The sequence below is a fragment of the Myotis daubentonii genome, chromosome 21, assembly GCF_963259705.1.
Source record: "Myotis daubentonii chromosome 21, mMyoDau2.1, whole genome shotgun sequence".
Taxonomy (NCBI): Eukaryota; Metazoa; Chordata; class Mammalia; order Chiroptera; family Vespertilionidae; genus Myotis; species Myotis daubentonii.
Window position 1 is genome coordinate 17,947,934 of NC_081860.1, and position 19,732 is coordinate 17,967,665.

The 19,732-nt window shown below is 51.4% G+C and overlaps 2 protein-coding genes across 4 annotated transcripts in view; one reads left to right on the forward strand and one right to left on the reverse strand.

The window, feature by feature from the left end:
* The window catches only part of UBE3A (ubiquitin protein ligase E3A), a 40,965-nt gene extending 25,042 nt beyond the window's left edge, over window positions 1–15,923 (reverse strand). For 2 of the 3 annotated variants that reach the window (XM_059678082.1, XM_059678085.1), the window contains exons 1-3: window positions 15,284–15,923; window positions 2,621–2,684; window positions 583–701 (exon numbers count right to left, since the gene is read on the reverse strand). In XM_059678082.1, the coding sequence (XP_059534065.1) occupies window positions 583–602 (20 nt within the window). In that variant the 5' untranslated portion in view covers window positions 603–701; window positions 2,621–2,684; window positions 15,284–15,923. The remainder of the gene's footprint in view (window positions 1–582; window positions 702–2,620; window positions 2,685–15,283) is intronic. The other variant, XM_059678084.1, reaches the window with a different exon arrangement.
* LOC132223065 (basic proline-rich protein-like) lies at window positions 12,415–19,097 on the forward strand. The gene is made up of 5 exons (XM_059678430.1): window positions 12,415–12,503; window positions 14,218–14,365; window positions 15,111–15,663; window positions 16,660–16,804; window positions 18,787–19,097. Exons 1-5 carry the CDS (start codon window positions 12,415–12,417, stop codon window positions 18,836–18,838), a joined length of 987 nt encoding a protein of 328 aa, XP_059534413.1. The 3' UTR covers window positions 18,839–19,097.
* Window positions 19,098–19,732: the final 635 nt, after the last annotated feature.

Below are 19,732 nucleotides of genomic sequence, written 5' to 3' on the forward strand. Positions count from 1 at the left end.
AACTTTAAAACTGAAACAATAAGCAGGGAACATTAGAAAATAAGAAAATACATCTTGGAAGAGTCTCAATTGTAGGTCTTGATTTGGACGGCAGAAAATGTGATCCCCGCCCACCCACTAATCTGAACACAGAAACCCACGGAGGCTCACTTGCCACCCTACTGCGTGCAGCTTCTCCAGCCTGCAAGACACGCTGCTACCTCCACTGAAACTCTCTAGGAGAGAAAAGTATACTCGTTTCATTATAGTTGTTAAAACTTCCAGAAATGTTCAGTTAAAATTCTCATAAAAGGCACACTTTAAAATGCATATTAATAACTTTTTCATAGTTTTTATAATGTTCAAATAAAATGTTTATTAACATTTTTGAGAAGCATTTTCCTGTTCACTCATACAGACAAGTCTGGGGGAGAAAAAAAGCACGAACTATTCTAGAAAGGAGATTAAGTGGAGAAGCAAATCAAGTGTGTAGTCCGCTGCTCTCAGCAGGACATGCCCACCAATCACTGTCCTCGTGTATTTACAGACCGTGCGTCGCTCTACGGCAGCCCCTAGAGGCTGTGAAATAACGTTCACAATTACCTTTTACAAGCTGTGGCCATTCGTCGACATCAGGGGATCACAGCTTTGAGTCACTGATTAAAAACAGGCTGTCACACCAGTCTAGCTGCTAACTTGGTCTGAGCGTAGATTTAATAACTCTAATAAATTAAACAAATCTTTAGTTAGAACACTTTAACACACACACCCGATTCACTGTTCACACATCATCTTCAAAGCTTCCAATTAGGTATCAATGCAACATTCATCAGAGGAGTAATTAGAGAAATCGTTTAAGGACTATTTTCCAGAATTTACTTTTCTTAAGTGACCTCTTCCCGGGAGAAGTGTGGCCACCATCCCTTGCACTTTTACGGAGTCTCAGTTGACAAGCACGGTCAACAGCATATTGTTTGAGTCTCATGACAACTTGCTGAGGCTCTCACCTGACCAGGGCAAACACGATGGTGAGAATTTAAGCTAATAAGCAAGCAGCCTCAGAGCGAGTAACGGACTTGCCCAAGACTTCAGGTTAGCGGTGAAGCTGGGACGAAAGCCAGACCTGCTGGCGTCCCACCAGGGTTAGAAGTGTTGGCTTGTTTCGTTTTCCTGCACCAAGTTTCACCACTGAAACAGGTAAACGAGTCAAGATGACAACACGGAGTGGGACCCACACTGTGGAATGTTTAAATGGGACTAGCAGTCAGGAGGCTGTCAGGAGCCAGAGGCTTAACGGACAGTTACGTGCGCGCACACACAGTCACCGAAGCCTGGTGACTCCCATGAGAGTCACCGAACGTGCCGTGTGCCCAGCTCTCTCCCTGCGATGAGTCCCCTGCTCCTCGAGGTCAGGAAGGAGCAGCAGCAGGAAAGCCGCCCTCCCAGCCCGGAGTCCCTGCAGCCCTTCCTTGGCCTCGGCCCAGCGCCTCGGGCAGCGCCGCCTGCTGTGGTCGCAGACATTCGGCTGAGGTCCAGGACCAAGGGCTCATTTCGTGCAACCAGTTCTTCCCGTGACGACTTCCTAAATCTGAGAAGCCAACTCAGGAAATGGGACTGGGAGGGAGGAAAAAGGACCCTTGGCAGTTCACACCTTAAATGAAGGCCGGAGGTGGGTCCCAGCAAGGACCCAGCCCCCACTCGGGAGAAAGGCCAGGTGCCCAAGAGCCCAGGGAATGCAGAGCCCACACCTCTGCGGCCTATAAACATGGCTTCCCACTCAGGTGAGGGCGAGGGCTGGCCTCAGGAGAGGGACGATGATCCCTGGAAATCACGCCCTTTCCCAGGTTTTCCTGTCTCCTCCCGAGAACCTGGACATTCCCGGGGCCCTCTGGGGAAGAGGCAAGGGGTCCCCCTGAAATGAACAATGTTCCCTCTTGGGAACTCTCCTCATAGGCGGAGAGTCCACTTGGATTTAGAAGGTTCGAGCAATTCTAACTTTCCCACCTGTCAACGTGGCAATGAGAAGGCCACGACAGCCTTTAGGTCACTCATGGAGGCGCACGAGTTCACTGGAGAGCTGCGTGGGGTCTGGAGATGACACAGCCGAGCCCTCCCATCCAGCCCCTCCTGGCGAGGGCCAGTGCTGGGCAGACACAGGCTGCAGGGCCAGCCTGCACGCCCCTCCCTTTCTCACCTGCTGGCTGGGAAGTCTTGGGCAAGTGACTTAATCTCTCTGAGCCTGTTTCCTCGTCAGCAGAACTGAGAGCTAGTCCCTCTGTCAGAGACTTCATGAGGATGAACGGACTCACCTAAGGACGTTGAGAACGGTGCCCGGCACACAGTAAGATCTCAACAAATGGAAGCTATTTTTAGCTCACAGCCTAACAGCCAAAGCTGGCTCCTCCCTCTTCTTGGGCACATGGCTTTACTCCGCACGGCACACCGGCCTCTTCTAAATTCTCTCAGAACCCACTGGGGCCCCTCGTGCGGCCTACCCGGTAGCCCTGTGGCTTAGTGCCTAGCACGATGCTCTGAAACCGACAGGCACCCAAATCTGCTGAACACATTTGTCAGTACTCGAACCACAACATTAAGAGACATGTGCAATTTTGAATTCCAAAAAAATAAAATAGAAACATACCATATTTCGCCAAACTTCTGAGGAGCTGGTGGATTCTAAAATCAGGATCTTACAGCGTTTTAACCTAGAATATAAAACACCTCACTCAGTTTTTTTTTACATGGACAACTGGATAAACTTTCAAAGAACATTTCTTCTACCATTCACTACAAAAGCAAATTCATCCTTTATAATGTTGATGAGCATACACACACACACACACACACACACACACACACACACACACATCCAGCAACAGGGCCCGGGCTGCTGTGGGAGGGCAGGAAGGCGGTGAGACCTGCGGCTCTCAGCTGGCAGGCCCATGGCTCCTGTTTGCACCCAGAGCTCAGAGCTGGTCCTCTCTCCTCTGACCTCCCCCGCCAGGGCTGCGACAGGCCAATGCCTGGAGGGACCCACAGGTTTTCCAGCACAGTGCCCTCAGGGACTGGGGGATCCCAGGTCCCTCCCAACACAGTGAAGACTAGGGCAGCCCTGGGGCATTCAGTAGGGCACTAAGAAGGGCAGTTAGGGACCTCACACTAAAGCCTTCTGCAGACACACCCAATACAACCTTGCAAGGATCAAGCTGACCAGAAGGTACTGAGCTGGCATGTAAAACAGACAGACACTAACAAAACAAAATCCACTCAGTAGACAACAGACTATTACAGTGTACATCATCCAGGGAGAAAGTACTAAATATGCAAATAAGAAATTTAGGCCCATAACATCAGAAAAAACAAGCAATAAAAAATCCTGAAATGAAAGATGGAATCAGTAGACAAGGACTTTCAAATGACTACTATAAATGTGCTCAAGGATCAAAGGAACATCACATGGATGAAGAAAGAGAAAACCTTAAAACAAATCAAATGGAAAAACCAATCAAAAGAAATGCAAACTGAAATACCTGAAAGTATTGACACGATAGGAAAAAAAAGAACACTGAAGGAGAAGACAAAGCAAAATGCAGCACAGAGAGAAAAAGATCAAACACAACCTGTCAGTGGCCGGAGGACAGCACCAAATGGTCCAACACACACGGGACTGAAGCTCCGTGAGGAGACAGACAGCATGGGAGGGAGGGAGGTGAAGAAATAATGGTTGACAGGAAAGAACTCAACAAATCCTTATCAGGATAGTCACAAAACCAGTGATAAAAAGAAAATCGTTTTTAAAAGGCCAGAGGGGGAAAAAGACTTTTACTAAAGGAAAAGAAAAGAATAATAACTTTTCCACAAAAACAAATGCGCAAAGAAAAACAAGTAAACCTACAATTATCTGTCAAGTGAAAATACCCCTCAAACTAAGGTACACACCGACCACCAGGCTACTTCACAACGCCCGACAGCCAAATGCTGACCAGGACGCAGGGCAGCTAAGCCTTGTTGGTGGGAGGAGAACGACGAACAGATCTGGGGAGACCGTCTGCAAACGTGTCAGAACGATCCTATAACCGAGCGATCGCATCCCCAAACACATAACCAACTTCACACGCCGTTCACTGCAGCTGTCCCTTCATGGAAGGCAGTCACACCCCACTGACACGTGCATTAACGTGGATGAGCCTCAAAAACAGTATGCCCAGTAAAAGAAACCTGGTACCACTAAGCGCTACGACACAATTTATATGACCTTCTGGAGACCGGTTCTCAGCCTGTGGGTCGCGACCCCTTTGGGGGTCGAACGACCCTTTCACAGGGGTCGCCTAAGACCGTCGGAAAACAGATATATAATTACATATTGTTTTGTGATGAATCACTGTGCTTTAATTATGTTCAATGAATAATTTGTAACAACGAAGTTGGGGGTCACCACAACATGAGGAACTGTATGAAAGGGTCGCAGCATTAGGAAGGTTGAGAACCGCTGTTCTAGAGCAAGCTCACCCCCCCCACCTCCACCCCCACCCCCCGCTATGGTAAAAGATCAGAACGGGGGGGGGGGGGGGGGCAGGGCAGGAACTGACTAGGAAGGGAGAGTCTACAACCTGGTAGGATTTGTGCTGCAAAGTGTATGCATTTGGCCAGACTCATGGAACGGTCAATGTGGCCGCTGTTTTCCAGCGATGGCCACACAATCTGACCGTCCACATGATCTTCTGAGTTCACCTGGCAGCCACGTGATCTAAGTCACACCTTTCACTCCTCTGTTCAAGAACCTTCCATGGCTCCCTATGTGACTCAAAGGTAAAGATCAGGCTCCTCATTATGAGCAAATGATCTGAACCCTACATTCCTGCCATTTCCTTTCCTGAGGCCACACTGGCCACCTCTCCGTTCCTCAGGCCCCAGGGCCTCCGAATTCCTTAACCTCTGCCTGAAAGGCTCCCCCATCCCCTTCAGTGCTTCACTCTAGTTACCACCTCAGTGAGCTTTTCTCTAGCCCCCCTAACATCTGCACACATCCCCTCCATCCATAAACACTTTATATCCCATTTCCTGATTTTTCTTCTTAAAAACACTATGCAATATACAATATATTTTACACAACTTGTTTATAATATAATCTCTCTTTCCCTACCAGGTATAAGTCCATGAAAACAGGAGTCTGGGTGGGTTTTGTGCACTGGCATCTAGAAAACCACCCATGACACAGCAGGTGCGCAATATGCATCTGCTACAGCAAGGAGGCAGATGTGCTCGCAGCCACAGAACACAGGAAGATTCTGTAACCTGATACAAGATCAGTACAGAAACTTATCCACAAGAATGAACAATCTGAAAATGAAATTAAGTAAACAGTTCCATTAGCAATAACTCTAAAAATAAAATACTTATAAACATATTTATATTTCTATTGAACAAACGTGTTGAGAAATGTACATTAAAAAACTAACAAAAATTTTAAAAAATAAATGGAAAGACATCCCATGTTCATGGATCAAGACATACAGTGAAGGTAGCAATACTCCTTAAATCTACCAATTCAACATGACACCCAATCAAAATCCCAGCTGCCCTTCTTGCAGAACAAGCTAACCTTAAAATTCACCCAGAAATTAAAAAAACCTAGAGAGCTAAAATAGTCTTGAAAAATAAGAACAAAGTTCGAATATTCATCTTTACCAATTTCAAAACTTACTACAAATACACAGTATTCGAGACAGTTCTGTTGGTAGCTGAAGAACAGACATACATTCTGACACGGTCAAATGATTTTCAACAAGGGCGCCAGGACAACGCCATGGGGAAGCAGGGCCTTTCAACCCCTGGTGCTGAACAAGTGGATCTTCCTAAGTAAGAGAACAAAGCTGACGCCCTACCTACATCACAGCACAAAATTTAAAACTTGTGTACTTCAAAGCACACAATTCATGCAAGTGAAAAGACAACCTACAGAATGGGAGGGGGTATTTGGAAATCGTATTATTTAACAATATGTTATCTGTAACATATATTAGTAAACAACACTTAAAACCCAAGATTTGAAGAAAAAAAAAAACACCCTAATTTAACAATAGCAAAATATTTTGAATCGATTTTCTGCAAAGATGGCCAATCAGCACATGAGATGACATCACCATCAGTCATTAAGCAAATGCACAGGAAGCTACAGAGATACTTTCACACCCACACAAATGCGTAAAATGAAAGGGACGGGGTCAGGGCAGGTAGAGGACGGTAAATGGTGATGGAGGGAGAGCTGACTTCGGATGGTGAACACACAATACAACACACAGATGACATACTACAGAATTGTACACCTGAAACCTATATAATTTTATTAACCAACAAATTCAGTAAAAACATATCTTAGAAATAAAAGGGACAGATAATAAGTTTTGGCAGGGACGTAGAGAAGTCAGAAAGAACCCTCATACAGTGCTGACACAACTGTAAAATAGTGCAGCCACTTTGGAATGATAACAACAAAATTAATAACCGAACAGTTGTGTATACTCATACAAGGTGACATTATTCGGCCACGAAAAGGAATGAAGTGATGTTAACTGCTATAACATGGGTGAACCTGGAAGAAAATACTATGCTAATTAAAAAGAACCATACACAAAAGAACACAACTTTCATGGCTCCATTTATACAAACGTCTAGAACAGGCATATCCACAGAGAAAAAAAGCGGATTAGCGCTGCAGGCGCTGAAGACGGGAAAATGGGGACGACTACAAGGGTTCTACAGGGTTTCTTGTTGGGATGGTGAAAATATCCTAATTAGACAGCAATGACGGCTGTAGAAGTGAACCTACTAAAACCCATAAACGGTACTTTAAAAGGGTGAATGTCATGGCATGTGAATTGTATCTCAATAAAGTTGGAAACTATAAACCCCGCCCGCCCCAAAAAAGGGAAAATAACTCCAGGTATCTGTCCTTACACAGTTGCCAACTTTATGTTTTTCTAGACTTAATTTTAACAACGGTCATCTTAGAATTTGGGTAAAGAAAAAGAGGGAATTGTTACTTCTTTTTATACTGAAAAATACCCATTTATTTTCTGTATTTCCTCACTCTCAAAAATAATTCTACACCAGTATCTGCAGGTGGAGGGGCAACTAACCACAAATACAAGAGGCTCTCTGGAAATCAATGCTAGCAGTCCTGGGTCCGGGCAGAATGGGAATAACCTAGCCAACAGTTACACCCAGGCGGTGCTGGGAGATGCAGGCTGGGCGGTCACACTCACTGGGCACCGGAAGAGAACTGGACTCTCGAGTGACCCGTGGCCCTCCCTCCCCTCCACCTGTGTTCTGTGACCATTTTCAGCAAGTAAGTAATTGAATGACCACAGAAGGGAGATCCAGATCTGCCGATATTAAAATGCCACCTTTTATTACATCACCGTATCTGAGTGTTGACCTAGTGTCATCGAGGGAGATCCTTTGGAAACTCCCCTGTCCTGTGCCCCTCTCCCATCTTCTGATGAATCCCTATCCTGGCCACCAGTTCCAGAAGCACGCGTGCCACAGCCCCACGGCCCACCACTGTGACCGTGTCTGCTGGGCCCCCTGGGCACTGAGGGTCACTGGAGTTCGATCTCACGAGAGCAGAGCCCATGCCCAGGCGCAGCCAGAGTCCCGCCCTGTTCCTACTCCAAAAGCAGCCCTGGCCTGACGAGGCAGCAGGGCACTCATCCAGCACTTGCCAGCATCTAAAACTGCACGTGGAGACAGACAGGCAGACAGCAAATGTCTATGGCTGTGCTCACAGAATCTTCAGTCCAGGAGGAACTTACCTCGCTGTAGCTGAGACAGTGACCCATCTATTGTCCAGGTGAGGCCCATCTATTTTTAAGCTCGCCCTCCCTGCCTTGCATCTAGCCCAAAAGATGGCAATGTTCAGGGGGAGGAAGGGAGACCACAGATTTTACTTTTTCGTTCTGAAGATAATGTGAAATGCAGTACATGTAAAGAAGTATATAATGACCTGATTTGAAATGCTGAAATCTGCCCTAGCTCAGTGGTTTGGCTCCGTGGATAGAGCGTCGGCCTGCGGACTGGAGGGTCCCAGGTTCGATTCCGGCCAAGGGCACATGCCCGGGTTGTGGGCTTGATCCCCAGTGGGAGGTGTGCAGGAGGCAGCCGATCAATGATTCTCTCTCATCATTGATGTTTCTATCTCTCTCTCCCTCTCCCTTCCTCTCTGAAATCAATAAAAATAAAATTTAAAAAAAAACACAAAAAACAAAATGCTGAAATCTAGTTACCCACTTAATTTTTTATGTTCCCCTCTGGTGTTTACACGTGTGTGTCCCCAGTCCGTCCAGGTTGCTATGACGAAAGGCCATCCAGGCCTGCTATGACGACTGAGGCTTATCAAGAACAGAAACTTCCTACAGTTCTGGAGGCTGGCGTCCGAGATCCAGGCGCCAGCAGCGGTGGTGCGGTGAGGGCAGCTTCCGCGTTCATGGGCAGCTGCCTCGGGCTGGGTCCTCACGTGGCAGGAGGGGAGGGAGCCCGCTGGAGTCCTGGGTAAGGGCATGAATTCCTGAGGGTGCATGGGATCCGTTCATGAGGCTCCACCCCACATACCCTCACACTGGGGGTGTTTCAAAATCCACATTTTAAAGGACTTACACATTCAGTCTGTAGAAATGTGTTACTGACGTAGCAAAATGTGCAAGAAATTAAAATATAAACAAAGCAACTGAAATAATTAGGAAAACTTCTCATGTCTTAGATCTAGATTTGGATTATCTTGAACAGCATAGTTTCTATTACCAACATGGAACATGACAGGTTATCAGCTCACTTCAGAAAACTATGAAAGAAATGAATCTCTGGTGAAATAGGATTTATCAATTAGGACATGCCACATACAACAGGTGCCCAAAAGACAAGTATATTTTAAATGCCCTAAATAAAAAGCTTAAATAGGTACCAAAAGTAAATATTCAATATCTTTGTTTATGGCACACTCTAAGGTTATCGATACTGACACATACCCAAACGCAGAGGCACGATAAATAGAATTCCCAGGAAAAAGCACAACAGTGATTAATAAGCTGGACAGGGCCCACACCTCTCCCAAGACCCTCGGCTCACAGGGCCACACTGGGCATCCCACACTTCCCTCCAAAGAGGCAAGGGCGCTCTGCCTCGGAGAGGCAGGCCTGGAGTGGCCCCTGCAGTGCCGGCGCCAGGGCCCCAGGGAAAACCACACCCAGAGCCAGCGAGAGTCCCAGGAAGTGACAAAACCTGTCCCTGCCTAAGGGTACGGACATGGCTGCTATACCGTCTGTGTATTTAATCTGGGGGAAATTCAGAACATATTCTTCATCACAAAGAATACAAAAACAGCCCTAGCCGGTTTTGCTGTGGATAGAGCGTAGGCCTGCAGGCTGAAGGGTCCAGGGTTGCAGGCTTGATCCCCAGTAGGGGGCGTGCAGGAGGCAGCCAATCAACAATTCTCTCTCGTTATTGATATTTCTCTCTCCCTTTTCCTTCCTCTCTGAAATCAATAAAAATATATTTTAAGCCAAAACCGGTTTGGCTCAGTGGATAGAGCGTCGGCCTGCGGACTGAAGGGTCCCAGGTTCGATTCCGGTCAAGGGCATGTACCTGGGTTGCGGGCACATCCCCAGTGGGAAGTGTGCAGGAGGCAGCTGATCGATGTTTCTCTCTCATCGATGTTTCTAACTCTCTATCCCTCTCCCTTCCTCTCTGTAAAAAATCAATAAAATATATTTTAAAAAAATAATAAATATATAAATATAAATATAAATATAAATATACATATACATATACATATATATATATATATTTTAAAATATACATATAAGCGTATGAGTCAGGATGGTGGCCACAGTCCCCGAGGGCAATTCTAAGACGGCCGTCTCCCACTCGAGGGGCAGCTCTGAGCAGGACCGTCAGAGGCCTGCAGTGCACACGTCTCGGATGTGAAAAGGGACGTGGTGGGTGATGAAAGCACAGACAATGGGCACATTAAGAACTAGAAAGAGCTAGAAGCCTGCACACCACAGGGACAGGTCAACAACGCTTTCATGCCGTTTCTGGGCCCTAAGGGATCGATCGATCTGTGCGTGACTAACCTTGAAGGGTCCGGAAGGCACAGAAGGGCACCTCCTGGAACACAGGGAGCTGTGAGGAGTCGCCCACCGCATCGGACCCCCGCTGGCCAGCCACAGGTTCGCTGAAGGGGGTTTGCGGCTGCTTGTGCCACCGGGCGCCTACGCCACCTCCACGCTTTACCTGCACAGGTACTGCCTCTCACCGACAACGTCTCACAGACGATTCTCCTCTGTGGTCCACACACAATGTCTTGTGTGAGATTCCAGCAAATTTCCTACAAGTGCCCTTCTGAAATAACCTTATCTCGTAGATTCTTCATCTCCAAAACCTTTTCCTCCCAGGTCAGCCTATGAGTCACATGCCATTTACCAAATGACCAGGAGAGGTCAACTGTGAAGCAAATCCCAGAGAGGCTCTGACTCTGGGTTAGTAACACTGAAGAATGCATCACCAGCTATTAAGGTCCCTTGTTTCTTTCCAATGTAGTTACCAAATTTAAAATAGGTTTGCCCTGGCCAGGTAGCCCAGTTGGTTAGAGCAACACATCTTCCAGAAACATCAAGGTTGCAGGCCAGGGCACATACAAGCATCAGCCCATGATGCATAAATAAGTAGAACAGCAAACCAATCTCTCTCTATCTCTCATAAATAAAATAAATTTAATTAAAAAAACCCACACTAAATATTTCCCCAAACACTTGTCTATGAAAACGTTAAAAATGTCAATGGAGAAAGCATGAAAAAATACCAAGGTTCCAATCACCTGTCTCCCACCAACCAACCTGTTTTCTTGGGCAAGTCACTAAGTCCGTTTTAATCCATTTTTTTGAGAACGATCACATTTGAAAAGCATAATCCTCTGAAACAGACAAAGCAAGCACCACCTTCGCACGACAGAAGGAGCAGAACAAAGGCTGGGAAGCTAACTGACCTGCTCTCACTGGGAGGCCGAGGGGGAAGGAGGGACCCCAGGCTCTTCTGACACCTCCACTTTAGCTAGTGGCTGGAGCTTCTGTTCATTGAACCTGTTGGGGCCCCGAGGCACTTACAACCTTACATATAATCTTCCCACTTCAGTCACCAGGCTCAGGAGCCAGCCGTGACAACTGTCAGCTGCGTGCAAATAGCAGTATTTAAAGAAAAAGCACTAGCTTTATTTCATTCTCCGAGAGGCCTTAATAATCTCCTTGACTTGTCATCCACAATGGTATTTACTTGTTAAAGGCAACTTAGACGAAGCACTACAGGAGACATTCCTGACAGTAAGTGGGAAGGAAAGCTCGCAAAGAAACTTATGTATTTATTCATAAGCAATTTCGTTTGAAAATCACTCATACAGCATCTTCAAGTATTTCACACGTCTCAGGCTTTGGACATGGGGGCAAGTTTCTAGATTAACACCACTGCCATTTCCTGTGATTCCACCTCATTTCCTTGATCAGAAAAGAAAGCCTTATTTCCTGCACGAAGTGTCACGGTCAGAAAAGGTCCCCTGATGGCACCCTGTGCAGGCTGCCTCCTACGAGCAGCAGGGAACACACATCTCCAGCCTTGGGGGCGCCCCCGCTCCTCCTCCTCCAGGCAGCAGACCAGGAGGCTGCACAGAGGCCTGAGCTAGAGTCCAGAGACTCAGGTTTAAAACTTCGGCAAATCTATAATCAGAAGACAACGATAATCACACCTCAGGAGACAGTAGAGTATTTAGTTTTTTTAACTTTATACACACACAGTGTGCCAGGCACTGGGTGGCAGAACTGGGGCCAAGAGGTGAGGATATGACGTGTCGGGCGTGTAAGGAAAGGGGTAAAACAAATTCTAGAGCAGCGGTTCTCAACCTTCCTGGTGCCGCGACCCTTCACCACAGCTCCTCATGTTGTGGCCCAACCATAACATTATTTTCGTGGCTACTTCATCACTGTCATGTTGCTACTGTGATGAGTCGTCATGTGAATATCTGACATGCAGGATGGTCTTAGGCGCCCCTGTGAAAGGGTCGTTCGACCGCCAAAGGGGTCGCGACCCACAGGCTGAGAACCGCTGTTCTGCAGGCTGGCAGCTGGGGGGAGGTGTGGGGCCCAGGGCTGGGGAGGAAGGGCACGGAGAACAGAGAACGCGGCTCCCTGACGGGACGGGGACGGGCGTCACAAAAGCCGTGAGGAGTCACTAGCCTGGAAGCTTCCCAAGCGCACGGCCCTGGCACTTGTCTTGCAGCCCCGACCCCTCGAGCTCAGGTGAGGGACCGCGTGGGGACCCAGTAAATGCTGTGTGACCGCCGGCAGATGTGCCGGAAACAGTCACCACCCGACGCGCTGGCGGCCGCGCTCCATGCGCACCGCCGTCCTGGCCGCAGAGGAGCCCACAGAGGGCAGAAAGCACACGCACGAGGATAATGTGCTGGAAGCCCTACACCCCTGGTCGGCAGACTGCGGCTCGCGAGCCACATGCGGCTCTTTGGCCCCTTGAGTGTGGCTCTTCCACAAAATACCGACTTCTGCGCATGGGCCACGGAGTTTCAATCGCACCGTGCGCGCGTGCCCGCACGTGGTATTTTGCCGGCCACCGCCCTACGCTGGAGTCGGAGGGCTGCAGGGTGTCTAAGGGTGTCTGCCTTCCACGTTTCCGGTACCTGACTCCTCACAGCAGCTCCGAACTAGTTTCACAACCCATTTCACAGACGGGAAGCCCGCAGCTCCCCAGGATGAAGTAACTTGTCAGGGGCCAAACTCCCACCGCAAGGGCAGAACTAAAATGAGAGCGAGCTCCCAAGCTACTCCCACGACAGCTCACGTCTCGTTTTTATTTTCCAACCTAACGTGTGCAGGGGGAGGGGGCTGTCAAATCAGCCAAAATCCTGTTGTCCTGAGTCAGCACGAAGCCAGCACCTACGGCTTTCCCCAAAAGTTTTACGTAAAAAACCACTTGTGAAAATTTGTCCTCAATCATAAAAATCAGAAAACTAAATTCTAACAGCTGCATGTGTACATTTTAACCTACGCAGGCCTAGATCTGGACACTGAAGAACATAACCAGCAATCATTTTATTTTTTTCAAAATATGTTTTTTTTTATAGACTTCAGAGAGGAAGAGAGAGGGAGAGAGAGAAACATCCATGATGAGAGAGGGTCACGGATCGGCCGCCTCCTGCACGCCCCCGACTGGGGATCCAACCCACAACCGAGGCTTGTGCCCTGACTGATAATCGAACCAGTGACCTCCTGGTTCCTAGGTGGATGGGCAACTGCAGCCCAGCCGGTGTGGCTCAATGGTTGAGCGTCGACCAAGAGGTGGCGGGTTCGATTCCCAGTCGGGGCACAGGCCCGGGTTGCAGGCTCGATACCCAGTGGGGGGCGTGCAGGAGGCGGCCGATCCGTGACCCTCTCTCATCACGGATGTTTCTCTCTCTCTCCTCCCTTCCTCTCTGAAATCAGTAAAAATATATTAAGAAAAAAAGAAATGGGCAACTGTGAGATCAAGTACCTGGGCTGTGGATTATACCCCGGACTGCGTACTGGGAGGAACAGCGAGCTGTCTTCTCTGGGGGGTCAGAGGGTATTTCTGGAGGGGAGAGCACAAGTGCACGTGCGTGCCTATGTTTCAGCCTGTGCGAGCCCAGATCTGAACAAAACTGCGAACCCCCTGGAGGACAGGCCACTCCAAGCCGCTGTGCCGTGTCCCCTGCTCCCAGGGCCTGCAGGGTCCAGAGGCCGCGGCCCAGGAACCAGCAGCCACGGGTCAATATTGACCCAGCGGGACGGCCACGTGCCCTGGGCCTGGAGTCGCTCCTGCCCGGCCCGTCCATCTCCCGTCCTCTCCGGCTCCTCCGAAAGGCGGCCAGTGGCTCAGATTTACAGCGGGATCCCATACCCGCGCCAGGTCCGCCTGATGCCCAGGACACAACCGTCTTTTTTATTTTATTTTATTTTATTTTATTTCTCTCCCTTCTTCTTCCTCAATTCTGAGTCCAGACCCCTCTCCTCTCCTCCTCCCTGTCCAGCGTGGTCAGCCAGGTCACCACGGGGCCCTAACTTTCCATCTAAAACTTCCGGTCCTTTCTGCTCCGAGCCCTTTCTCCCCCCAAAAAACACACAAAAAACCTGGAGTGACCTGCCCCTCCTCTCAACACCGCAGGCTCCGAATCCGGGGGGTCAGCGCCACCGCCTCCCGCTTGAGGGGCGCCTTCCGGCTGGGACCCCCGCACTTCCACCAGGTGCGCCCCCAGACAGACTCCGCGGGGACAGCCCTCCAGCAGGCCCGGCGGGACGGGGTGCTGGTGGCGGCGGGTGTTTTGGGGTTTTTTTTTTCTTTTTCCTTAAAATAAAATAAAAAAAAAACTGGAGACGGAAGCATCCTTCCAGGACGGCCCCGCGCTGTGTGCAGTGGCTCCGACCGGCTTCAAGGGCCACGGCGCCCGCCCCATTCCGTCCCGACCTGACCACCGAGAACAACAACAAAAAAACAACAAAAAACACACAAACACACACAACAACCTCCTACCGCGAGCGAGGAGCGAGTCCCTTCCCTGTGCCCCCTGAGAACGGGGCCGGGGGCGGGGGGCGGGCAAGGCCCCCCGTCTGCGGGTTTGCACGGAACCGAGCCCGCCCGACGCCAACAGCCAGCCCCCCGCACCCCATTTCACCCCAAAACCCGCGCATCATCGGGAAACACAACGCTTGCCTTTCGCGTAGGGCTCCTTCCGCGCTCCCTTCTGCAACCCGTCACGCCCAAAAAGAAAAAAAAGAAAAGAAAAAAGAGACAAAAAAAGCCCCAATTCACCCCAAAGCACACGTGTCCGTCCCCCCCGCCCCTCGCCGACCCTGGAGACGCCGAGAGGAGAGCGAGCGGCGCCCTTGGCCCGGAGCGGCCGGCCCGCCCCTGGCTGGGCCCGGGGAGGGGGCGGCGGCCGGGGCCCGGGGGGAGGGGGCGGGGGCGGCGAGCGCGGCTGCCGGCGGGGCCACCCCCTCCCCGGGCCGCAGGCGCCCCCCGGGGCCCCTAGCCTCCCTCCGCCGCCCCGACGCTGACAGTTACGGCGGCAGCAGCAGCCGCGGCCCCCCGGACCACGCGCCCCCCAAACCCTCGCCCCGGGGGTGGGGGCGCCCCGGCCCTCGCTGAAGCGGCCCCGAAAAGGGCGCCCCGGGCTGCGGCGGGGGGACCCCGGGGAGCTGCCCGCCCGCCCGGCCGCCCCGGCCCCGCTGACCTGTGGTCGCCCCCGCGCCGGGGCTGCGGCCCTCTCGCCGCTGCGGCCGCCTCGCTGGTCGTGGTCGCCCTCGCCCGCCGCCTCCGGCCGCCGCCGCCTCGCTGCCCGGTCGCTGCCGCCGCCGCCGCCGCCGCCGCCCGCGCTCATGCGGGACCCGCGCTTCGCTCACCGGAGACCGAGGCCGGGGACGCGGACGCCGAGGCCGCACCACAGCCCGAGCCGGGGGCCAGCCGCCCGCTTCCGACGCTGCCTGTCCACACCGGGGGCTGCGGGGCCCGCCTGGCGCGGCTGGGCTGCGAGCTGCTACGAGCGCGGCCCCGAGGAGGAGCCGAGGGAGGCGCCGCCGCCCGCGGCCGTGAGCGCACGCCGGGTCGGCAGAGGTGACGCACGCGCGGGGGCGGCGGGGGGCGCGAGGCCGAGGAGGGCGGCGTGGCGAGCTTCCGGCCCAGAGGAGGGGAGCTGAGGGGCGGTGAGCGGAAGGGAGGGAGGGTGGGAGGGGGCACTCAGGCTCGGCCGCCTCCCGCCGTCGCCCGGGAGCCCAGCGCCACCATCTTGGGAACAAGGCGGATCGCGCGACCGCGGGGCCCGAGCCGGGAGGACTGACGGGGCGAGCCGAGTATCCCGGCAGGCAGCGCGCGCCACGGGCCTGAAGAGGGGCTCCGGGAGGGGAGGACGCGGCGACGCTGCCGCGACGCAGGGGCCACGCCGCGACGCCACGCTCGGCCACGCCCCCTTCGCCGCTGGCCGGCGTCGCCGGCGCAGGGGCCGCTGGGAAGGGGAAGGGGCTCCGCGGCGCGCGCCCCGAGTCGCCCACCAGGACCGGTCGCCATCTTGGGGCCGGGGCGGAGGGGGTAGCGCCTCTTGGGAGCTTGTGCTCTGCGTGGTCCGACAGCGAGAAGGGGGCGCGCTGTGGAAACCTCCCTCTGGAGTCCCCGGGAATGTTGGTAAAGCCCCCCCCCCGCCTTGCTCGGCCTAACCGCTCCCCGTTTTATTGGGGAAACGGATAGAGTGGTGACAAGGGTGCAGAAGGGACACAAGGTCTCCGACCCCCACTTCCCCCCGCCCCCTCGGTAAACATGGCAGAGGCAGCCCCAGAGCCTGGGCCCCCGCGTTCAGGGGCCCAAGGTCACCGGCGGAGGCTCTTGCCAACACGTGGTGTCATCGTTGACAAAAGGGAGAGCCGGTCTCCTGCAGGCTGACCTTCAGGAGGCTGTGCGCCGAGGGGACGCGGCCCGCTGGTCGACCCCCGCTGGCAGGGAGGCTACCTTTTTTTGATCCGTGTGACAAAGAAACCCATTGAAAGCCGTGGCGTCTTCACATCTCGTCCCAAAGCACCCCTTTAGTTTTTTTACAATATGTTTTTTTATTTATTTCAGGGAGACGTAGAAACGTCCACGCTGAGAGAATCGTAGATGGGCGGCTGGACCGCCTCCTGCAAACCCTTCGGAAGAGGAGGAGGAGGAGGATGGCGGCTGCAACCTGGGCAAGTGCCCCGACCGGAAGTGGAACCGTGACCTCCAGGTGCATAGGTCAAGGTTCAACCACGGGGCCACAGCAGCCGGGCCCAAGGTCCCCATTTGATTTAAAAGGATTCTTTCTCACTCTCTTTTTTTTCTTTTCTTTTCCTTTTGGTGTGACTCTGCCACACTTGTCAGCAAAGCTGGAATGGAGTCCCTCACGATTCCTTGTCCGAACAGCTTGCAACTTTGCAGATAAAAATCCATAAAACGCCCGCCAAGCTCCCATTCCTGGGGAATTCAAACTTCCCACAGGCCTCGCTACAATATATTTAGCTGTGTTTCCGAGAACGTGGGTTTGTTTTATTTTTTAAATATATGTAGTCAGGGCTCCCCAACTATAGCCAACTATTTAAAAAACAAAAACTGCCCTAGCCAGTTTGGCTCAATGGATAGAGCATCGGCCTGCGGACTGAAGGGTCCCGGGTTCGATTCCGGTCAGGGGCACATGCCTGGGTTTCGGGTTCCATCCCCAGTAGGGGGTGTGCAGGACGCAGCCAGTCAGTGATTCTCTCTCATCGTTGATGTTTCTAACTCACGCTCCCTCTTCCTTCCTCTCTAAAATCAATAAACATATTAAAAATAAAAGTAACCAATTATGCCCCAGCCAGTTTGGGGCTGCGTGGGGAGAGCGAGCCAGCGTCGACCTGCAGACTGAAGGGTCCCGGGTTCAATTCCTGGTCGAGGACGCCTGGGGCCTCCGTTAGTTGCAAGCTCGATCCCTGGCCCCAGTCTGGTCAGGGCCGGGCCCCACATGCAGGAGGCAACCAAAAATAAATGGGGGGAAAATATATCCTCGGGCGAGGATTAATAAAACAAAACAAACAGGAAAAAACCAAACACCCCCAGCCTGTTATGAGGAAACCAGCTGTAGGTATTGAAATTATTCCTCGACCGCTAAGATGAGTGACGGTATTAAATCGCGTACAGTTTTGACTCCGTTCCTTGTTCTTTTATCGTTTCCCCTCATTACCGAGCCTCGTTTTGGAAACTAATCGCACTTACGTTTTATGGGAGAGATTAGTTAAAATGACAGCCTTTTAAGGACTTATCTTTACAGATCATCAAAATACGCAAATGAGAAGGAAAATCATCTTGAAAGGCTTTTGAGTAATTGAAGCAACATGTCCCTACCACAGTATCTAGCGCGTGAGGATACTTCTAACTATTCTACTTCCTCTTCAGTAACAGTTGTCTGGGTGGATAAAATGTAATTTTGTAAATAACCCTGGTGTATCACAATATTGGCTGGAATACCTGAGTTCCCAAAGAGTGGCCGGAAAATAAAAGTCAAGCCGGCTCTTGGGAGCTGGAGAAATTACCCCCCAGCCCTTTCAGCGCATTAATATTAAGCGGGTGTTCTCGAGTGATGCTGGTGTCAGACGAGGCAAGAACCCACTGTGCTCTTGGCCTTATGTCCATATTCAAAGTGCAGAATGTTGCTGGTGGAGATGAGCAGCATGGATATTGTCAGGAACTCTTACAATGCTGATAGTGTTCCATATCTCTCTATATAATATAAATATAGGTAGCAGTTTTTTACGAATAAAATTTTTCTCCCAAATTAGACCCATATTGTTCTTCATGCGTGTTTTCCCAGAAAAAACACCATAGTATCTACAAAATAGTAAAATTTTTAGACCTCTAGTCAAAATGAAACCCAGTCGTTTCTAATAATTTCCTAATTTCAGGTGTAAGAAAGCAGTTTGATTTTTTTATTTTATTTTGCATAATGCATTAATTCCTTGTACTATTAACCCAGAATTGTGCCAGGCTTTGCGGAAACGGTAAAAGATTGGCAGTCGCCCTCACTGTCCTCCACTCGGCCAGAGAGGAAGTCACACCTGTAAGACAGGACACGTTTTTGAATGACCCAACATTTTGGTGATCATGGGAGAATTCACTAATATAGACCTTCTAATACGCACCCTTTTCAGTTAAACATTTTGCCTCAAATGGCTGGTGAAGTTGTTTTTATTTCGACAGGGCTGTTTCAGTGCTCAAGATTCCCTGTCCATATGCGTCACACAACTGGTGAATCAAAATGAAGAAAAAAGAAATTTTTATTACCTAGCATTCCCAAAGATCAGATAGACTGTGAGTCCTGGCTGGTTTGGCTCAGCGGATGGAGCGCGGGCCCTCGGACTGAAGAGTCCCGTCCCGGGTTTGAGGGTTTGATTCCGGTCGGCCGAGGGCACCTACCTTGGCTGCAGGCTCGATCCCCAGCAGGAGGCAGCCAATCAGTGATCCTCTCTCATCACTGATGTTTCTATTTCTAACCTCTCCCTTCCCCTCTGAAATCAATAAAAAATATATTAAAAAAAAAAAAAAAGACTGTTGAAGCAAAATTAGCTCCGTGACGAACATCGCGTGGCATCTGACGAGCCCAGTAAATGTTAGTAAGAGTCACAGCATGATCTCCACCGTGGTGCAGGCACGAACTTCACGCCTCCGCCGTCTTCCCACGGCCTGCCTCAGTGTGCGCTCCCCCACTCCTGCCTCACCGTGTGAGCCACCCTCCCTTCCACAGCGAATTCTTTTCTTCTTTTTGGTGGGGTGGGGTGGGGGGCGGGGGGAGCCTTCTCAAGACTTGAATCCCACCCTAGCCAGTCTGGCTCAGTGGATAGAACGTCGGCCCGCGGACCGAAGGGCCCCGGGTTCGATTCTGGTCAAGGGCATGTGCTCGGTTGGTTGGTGGCAGGCTCCCGGCCGTCCACTCCCCTGTGTGCATGGCTGGTCTCCTCGGCAGCCGTGGCCTCGTGGCCCCGTCTCAAGGTCGCTCCTCCCCGGCGTCTCCAGCCCCTTGGCCTCAAGGCTTCTTGGCAGATGCTCTTCCTCCCAGTCCTGTTGGTCGCCTCCGCCCGCCCGGTCTCCGGCCAGGCCATTCGCAGACGCTCTCCCTGTCCCCGAGGGCACACGCCGGGACCCGGAA

Bases quoted from the DNA above. Each gene is read 5' to 3' on its own strand.
- LOC132223065 (XM_059678430.1), top strand. From the start codon at position 12,415: ATGCGCACCGCCGTCCTGGCCGCAGAGGAGCCCACAGAGGGCAGAAAG. The intron at 12,504-14,217 runs GTCGGCAGACTG...TCAACACCGCAG, and splicing joins CTGGAAGCCCTACACCCCTG to GCTCCGAATCCGGGGGGTCA. The intron at 14,366-15,110 runs GCGGGTGTTTTG...CGACGCTGACAG, and splicing joins GGGACGGGGTGCTGGTGGCG to TTACGGCGGCAGCAGCAGCC.